At 46.6% G+C, this 7,788-nt stretch overlaps 1 protein-coding gene across 1 annotated transcript in view; it reads left to right on the top strand.

Annotated features, from left to right (window-relative positions):
- The window catches only part of MREG (melanoregulin), an 18,259-nt gene extending 13,489 nt beyond the window's left edge, over window positions 1-4,770 (top strand). The window contains exons 4-6 of the mRNA XM_009285137.1: window positions 2,239-2,329; window positions 4,095-4,258; window positions 4,636-4,770. Coding sequence (XP_009283412.1) covers window positions 2,239-2,329; window positions 4,095-4,258; window positions 4,636-4,770 — 390 coding nt within the window. The remainder of the gene's footprint in view (window positions 1-2,238; window positions 2,330-4,094; window positions 4,259-4,635) is intronic.
- The last annotated feature ends 3,018 nt before the right edge of the window (window positions 4,771-7,788 follow it).

Raw genomic sequence — 7,788 nt, forward strand, 5'->3', positions numbered from 1 at the left:
CCTTTTCCCCCCCCCCCCCCCCCGGCTCACTAATTCAGCAGCGTGAAGCATGCCTGGAATCACAGCAGCTGTCTCGATTGATTGTCTGCATTAAAGCACTTGTTTATCTCCGCGGGAGGGCAGAGACACGCAGCTTATTTCCCCACCAGCATGCCCAGACTGGTTTGCTCTCCTTTCCGCTTATACCGTGGGGTCACAAGCAGGCTGAGATGTTTCTGAGGGATCCCTGCCAGTGGGGACCGTGGCACCGTGCGGCCTTTATTCTCTTTCTTTAAAACTTTCAAGTTTGCAATAAACTTCCCACAAAGCTTTAATACCATAAACCCCCTCTTTTCTTTTTCACTGAGAGGAGCTCAATTCCTAGCTCCTAGCTGGGAGAGAGTAGTCTTGTCCCTGCCTCCTTTCTCTAGCGAAGGGCTGAAGAGGTGTTTTGATGCCTTGCGCTGGCAGCCAGGTGCCCTCCTGTGCAAACAGAAAAGCTGTTTTCAAGTACTGCTGCAGTCAAGAGAGAAACGGAGCTCTGATCGGCAGAGCTGGTTCGTTGCGAGCAGCAACAGAAAGCTAAAAATGAAGGGGATTTTGCTCTCCGGGAGGACAAGCGGTGCAGAGCGAGTGGCTGTAGGCGGAGCTGCATTTCCCATGCTCTCCTGACCTGAATTCACCAGTGTCTTAATCCCACCGGCTGCTTCTCCCAAAGCATAATCTCCAAGGGATTCCTGCAGCTATCACTGAACAACAAGAAAACAGGCTCATCATTTAATTCTCTGCAGTCGTGGCACGTTGGCCAGGTTCAGGAAAAAAACACTAAGAAATCTCCAACTCTTTATTGAATCAAGTCAAATCTTTAAGGCACCAGGTATCAGAAAACCAGTGGGATTCCTAAAGCACAGCCTACTTTCATGGATATTGTTCAACCCCTTTGAACCCAGTGTGTCGCATAGGAAAATCCCAGGGAGATGGCACTGATGAACACCTGTTTATTCTACAAGAGTCCATCTATGTAATCTGTTGCTGAGAAATTAAATTAATTAAGGTTGTTAGTGCAGGGAAATTATCTGAGTGATGTTCTGACCCGCTGTGTGGATGCTTCTGTAAATGCATCCTTTTCAGTGTGTGCATTGATTAAACTCAGCTAGGAAAAATACTCCTGGTTTTCTTGCAGAATACATGCATTTCCACAGGAATGCATACTGGTACAGATGTGTTTAATTGTGCTGGTATAACTTTAATAAATAACCTCAAAACCTTCCCCTTTAGACAGTGTCCCATTATGCAGATACAAAGCTTGAGGTCAAGTGTAAGGATTTAAGCTGTATAGTTAAGTGAGGCATTAACTGCAGCAACTGGCCTCACCAAGAATAGTTATTATGTCAAATGACTCCAGCTCAGACCTCAACCATCCACGTGCATCCCTCTTCTCTGCTATTTAAAAAAGGGTACCCCAGCCTTTAAAAAAAGTCTCTTTTTCTTGTTTTCCAGTACTTTTGAAAACCTGCCTACTCCAGTTAAATGCCAAACAGAGGGCTGAGCAGTTTGGAGAAGCCACTGTATGTGTGGCCAAACTGAGAGCAGTAACTTTTTTCCAAACTTTTAGTTTCCCTTGGGCTATCATCAGCTGTAAGAAAATGTGCCATGCCAGTTTAACTGCAAGGATATGAAAATAAGGTGTTGCAATAGTTTATAGAAGGTAGTTATTAATACCTAGTTGTGCTTTCTCAAGCTGTGAAAGGCCGAATAAGGCATTCTCACAACCTCAGGTTTTGATACTAGCAGGGGTGTCAAGGTTTGGGGTAAAGGGCTTTGGACCAAAGAGACTGAAGTCTCTCAAATGAACTACATTTGGAAGTTCATGTTGTTCTCCAGCCTAGGACAGCATTATAATTTCCAGCACAGAGCTGGAATTATATTCTGTCTGACCGAGGAGACCACTTTGGTAATCAGCAACGCCTAAGCTAGATTCTGTAATCCAATTTCAAGGTAACTGGAAGCCTGTTTTGTACATGCAGGGAAGATACAGAGATGCTGTACCAAATGTTAAGCTAAAATATTCTACGCTCGTCAGTGTAATTTCTTCCAGGGGCAACAGCAGCCTGGCCATCAACCTTCACACTGATCCCTCAGTGCCAACATCAACAGTTCAACTCTGGCTCCGTTTCTAAAAGCTGAAATTCCTAGAAAAGCAGCAGAGACCTCCCCACATGCAAATGACTGAGTATCTCTTATCCCTTTGCTTTGCAGGAATGGCAAAAGCTCAACTATGATATTTATACCTTACGGCAGACCCGAAAAGAAGTGAGAAGCAGGTGGAAACACATTTTGGAGGATTTAGGTAAGCTAGAGGACAAAAGGATGTCATTTTTGTGGTACCGAGTGAGAGGTCCCATGATGGTTCAGGATGGGAACAGCTCCACAAAATCAGGCTGGTAGAGGAGAAAGGGAGGAAAATAAAACAAGGTTGCTGAGCAATGCTGTCAGGTAGCAAACATGGCAGCTGAGAGCCTGCGGGAGACTCCCCGGAGCTCAGGCACGGCTGGGAGGAGATGGGGCCACCGTGTCTGCAGGAACATCAAAAAGCCCATGAACCACCATCAGCGGGAGAGCCTTTCAAGCCCATAATAGCATGCACACTCATCCATTTCAAGCTTCCTTGTGGAAACTTAGCAGGGATACCTGGGAATTCACCCTGTTTTTTTCTAAACAAGATAAGCAGGGCGAAATAAATATTCCTTTCAGATTTGAAACACAGATACATCTGTTTTCCTTCCTTAGCCCATGCCAGCTGATCAGAGCTAAACCACCCATTTCGTCTGCTCCTAAGTGAATTTGAAATGTTCTTTCATCAAATGAAATTGCTCAACAGTGACCCTCCTACTCCTGCTATTTCCTAGCCTGCAAACAGTGAACTGCACCCACCAGTCCTGTGTGCTCAGCTCTGCAGGAGCTTCTCTGGAGAAGGCAGTGGCGGGTGTGACCTGATTTTCCCAATTGCCTTGCACACAGCATGTGACACTCAGGCCAAGGAGATGGGCCGTGCTGGCACATCAGCTCGGTGACTTGCATCATGCCTTGGAGGTGGTTGGGAGCTAATGAGAGGAGGATGTACGAGTCCAGCATACTTGTTGGGCTGTTCAAGGATATTATCACTGGGAGCAAAAGAGATGGGTATCATCTCAGCCGCTCCTGCCCTACCTGCCGTTCTGGCATCTGGATGGGAGGAACATTATAAATTCATAACTAGGTATCAGCATTCATCTTCACCCAGGTGCTTGCGCAGCCTCTACAGACCAAACATGGGAGGGATCACTTGACATCCTTACATCTGTTACTGCATGTTGTCAAAGGCTCTCCCAGTCATCTCCCTCATGTCCACAATGGCTCTGGAGCTGTTTTGCAAAGGGTGGAGGAAGCTCAAGGCCAGGGATCATTTGGCCTTAGCGAAGCTAGATGTGCAACCAGATGTGAAACCTGCTATCTTTTGTTATCTAGACCTGTGCTTTAATCATAAGACCACCACTCTTTCCCCATAAGTATTTTCAGGTGAGACGCATCACCGCCAGCTCCCTGGAGCTGAACAAAGAGTTAATGGTAGCCATTACATTTAAAGATCCCTGCATTCATTCTTGTCCCCCTTTCCTTCTCTGGATACCCTTCCTATAAGAGATGCTGACAGGAATAATTATCCATGCATTCATTACTGCCGCAGGTTTTTTATCACTGTTACCTCCCAACAACATACAGGCGTAGTCGCTGGGGTGCTCAGGAAGCCCCACCAGCCCTGAAAGCTCTGGCAACATCAGGAACATGCAAGAGCTGAATCAGCACCCTGGGTGTGGACGTTAATACGCCTTCTCTGGAAAACTAGCAACAAACTTGCTCTGAATGGGTTTATGGGTTTTTCCCCCACCAGCAAGCTCATACCTGCCCCAAGTGCAGACATGGAGTGTGCCTCAAGGAAACGCTAGTTTGTTTTAGCAAGTAGGGAATGCAGCAGCCCAAGGTGAAGGGGGAATAAGGAACCTTGCAAGAGCCTGGAGGGCTCAGGGATGACCCTGCTTGCACGTTTGACTCGTTTCTGTAACACATCTCTTTCCCAGGTTTCCAGAAGGAAGCGGACTCCCTCTTGTCAGTGACCAAACTCAGCATCATCAGTGACTCCCAGAACATGGGCAAAGCCCGGGACATCCTGTTAAAGCTCTCCGAAGAGACAAACATCTTCCCGACCAGCTGGGAGCTTTCTGAGCGCTACCTCTTCGTGGTGGTGAGTAGCTCCAAGCGTGCCTTCCTCCCCGCAGCCGCCATCTCTGCAAGTGAGATCAAATGAAGGGGAGCGGATAGGTGAACTGCACCAGAGGACGTTCAAATACATGGTGGCATCTGGGGTGTCCCCATCAGGTGTTGCACTTGTAGCTTGGCTGTTCAGCTTCCTTGGAAATGTCAGTGCTGTAGTACCATAAATTTGCCCCCAAAAGTTCCTTTAAGGCTGTGCAACTGGGTGCTCTTGCAGCCTGTTAACAAAGTGAGAAAAGGTTAGACATAACGCCTGGCTTAACCTGAGAGCAGCTGTGGGGGGAGGACCCTGACCAGGGAGCTGCCCAAAACAGCCTGTAGTGACTGCAAAATCCCTTGCTTTGGCAGGATCGGCTCATAGCTCTGGACGCTGCAGATGAGTTCTTCAAGATGGCCAGCGTGGTGTATCCAAAGAGACCCAGCGGGGAGAGAGTGGATGATAGCCAGAAGGCCCCGCAGTGCATCTCTGCTGTGATGCCCTGAGGAACGTGCCTTGATGGTGCGAGATGGACAGCGGGTTTCTTTCCCTCCGGGACCAGGCTCCTCTGCCGAGGGGTTAGCACAAGTAGTGCCGCTCCTTGTTTTCCTGCAGAGAAGCAAGTGGGCTGGATGGAGCAGAGGGAGGAGGTCAGCGAGCCGTGCCCCATCAGGAAGGCGCAGGAAGGCGGACGCTGGCCCCGAGGTGCTCCCAAGCAGAAGGGAGCAAGAACTGCTGTAGCATAGCCCCGGTGGGAGACCGCTAGCCTAGTAGTGTATGCCATAGCCACGAGGGGAACCTGCCGCACAAGGCATTGCTAGCAGTAGCTGCAAAAGTTGAGATGCCTCTAGTTAAAAGCACTGCGAGGAGATCCATGTTTCCACCTTCCGCTGGTACCTGCCACTGTCCCCTCCCTCGACCCTGCTAGCCAGGAGGACCAGCGAGGAACGAAAAATACCTCAGTCGTCTACAACTCCATGACATTTCTCTGTGCGCTGGTCCTCTTCCTCATCCCCAGCCCGTGGCAGCCCCACCAGGCAGGTCCCAGGGGATTTGGCAAAGAGGCAGGAGCAGTGCATAGTCGGGAGAGGAGTTAGCGCCAGGCGGCAAAGCCTTGGAGCAGTGTCGCAGTTGGGTGCTGTATCCCCTGCCATCAGTGGTTTGAAGGTGTTTGTGTTGGGGGGTGCTCAGCCTGACATCTTAAAAGAAGGTAGATTTTAGGGAGGTGCTAAGGTCAGACCTGCTGAGAATTTGGCTCCTGTAATATCCTCAGATTGGTTTCCCAACATCTTAATTAATTTCTGAAAGTTTTGGTCTTAATTGCATTAAAACCCCCCCAATATAAAGCTGCATGTACTGTCAATGTATACCCTCCCTGCTGTTAATGAAGATTTTTAATGAACACCCTTGATATCTTGGGGTTTTGTCTGGTAATGAGCAATAATTTTAAAACACTGGATTTGATCTTTTAAAAACAAGTGGAAGTTCTTCACTGATTAACACGTGCTGCTAATTGGCCAGTTGAAAATGCTGGTTACACAGAACCTCCCAAAATAGCAAAACAGAGCTTTTATTTGTTTATACCTACAGTGTTTGAAATACATATATATATATATTTATTAATTGTTTCTGTTTGTCAGTCTTCCTGGGAAACATTTTTGTCAACTCAGGACATCAGTGAAAACTGAGTTTAATAAACAAAACACATACAGTGTTTAATACATATATATATATATTTATTAATTGTTTCTGTTTGTCAGTCTTCCTGGGAAACATTTTTGTCAACTCAGGACATCAGTGAAAACTGAGTTTAATAAACAAAACACATTACAAAACCAACGTTTCTTACTCTCTCTGTAACCCTATTCAGGCAACAGCATTTCTCTGGACTGCTGATAGCAAAAGGGCTGGGGTATTTGTAGAGCATATGTCTCTGCAACCTGTTCTCTGTACAGTTAAAATTGCCCGTTGACTTGCAAGAGTAGGGTTGTTTGCCAGCCTAAGACCAAAGTCTTCATAGGAGATGATGGGGATTGAATTTAATTTCAGTGGGATTTGGAGCTAGGTGCCCAGTTCCCATTGATTTTTTTTTAAGCAGAAGTTCAGCTGCACTTTGGAAAACCTCCGATGTTTTTATAGAAAACAAACTTCGGTGCGTGGTGTCTCCAGGGTTTGATTTGAACAAACTGTTGCAGAACAGAGATCCTGCGGTCCGACGAACACCATGCCAAAATACATGACACCACCCGAAAGTCAGCCCTTGGGATGTTATCACTTTATACTACTACGTGTTACATAAAACCACCTGATGAGTTTCTAAATCTTGTGGGTGAGAAGAAGGGATACCTTGTTAGCTGTGGTGCTGCTTGTTTGGGCGATGGAGGTCACTGTTAAGCAGTGCCTTTGCAGAAACACCCCTTGCTGTCACTTGTAGCTGTGAAACCGGTTCTGATGTCAACAAAATGTAATTTGTTGTAACTTAATAGGACAGAAACTGCCTAAAAGAGACAATAATTAGGATCTCTGAATGAGTTTAGCTACTGAAGTAAGGCCCTGTGCGGGGGAAGCACTGAGTTTCTGAGCACAGCCACAGGGAGGAGCAGGAATTAACAGCAGCATCGGATCAGAGTGGAGCTGCTCACTTCTGCACAGCAGGGAGGAGTAACCAGGCTTGCGGACTTGTGCATCAAATTATGTACTGATCACAACATGAACAGAAAAAGGTCTGTCAGTCCCAGCACTCAGATAAAACTGGTCATGGGGGAACCTGCAAATATTGCAAAATAGCCTTTGGTTAAGTATAAGGATGCAGAACTTCTAAAACTCTGCGACTTGAAAAATTACAGAAACCAACAGAAATTGTTTCCATAGCGGTCCAAGCTCAAGTTAGTCCTTCTGTTCATCTCAGTAGGAAGTGCCCTGTCTTTCGTGCACTTGAGGTAGAAGACTGATAACTGAATTTCAGTTAGTAAAATGAAGAGAATAATTTGCCTTTTCTAATTTGCATAGAAATTACCAGGGAGATGCACATCTTTAACTTTTGTTTTGCTCAGATTTGGGCTTCCTCTGCTGACAGGAGAAGAAAACACGGCTTAGTTTGTCTCCAAGCAAGCCTTTGGCTGTGTCTTGGGGACCAGCAGTAGAGGACCCTCCACCTGGAACCCAGAGACGGCACACGCTCACCATAAGGTTCAGATAACTGCCCAGTTGCCTATTGATACTGGCCTGCCAGAGGTGTTTAAAAGACATATTTAGGCTCTATCACAGGAAAAGTTACCCACATCTATACAGCAGATATGGTGGGACTATCCTGTTTAAGGGCAAGAACAAAGATGGGGAAAGAAGCACAAACATCTCCCAGTGAAACTCATTCTAGATTTTGGGCAAGTTAAAAATCCCTGGCAGGTGAAAGGCTCCTAGGCAGCACTTGCATTTTGGGTCTCAAATTGAGAACGTGAGATTAAACTGAGGAGATGTTCAAATGGTAAAAACAAGTCAGACACACAAAGTTGAGCATCACACCC

The sequence above is a fragment of the Aptenodytes forsteri genome, unplaced genomic scaffold, assembly GCF_000699145.1.
Source record: "Aptenodytes forsteri isolate BGI_AS27 unplaced genomic scaffold, ASM69914v1 Scaffold264, whole genome shotgun sequence".
NCBI lineage: Eukaryota > Metazoa > Chordata > Aves > Sphenisciformes > Spheniscidae > Aptenodytes > Aptenodytes forsteri.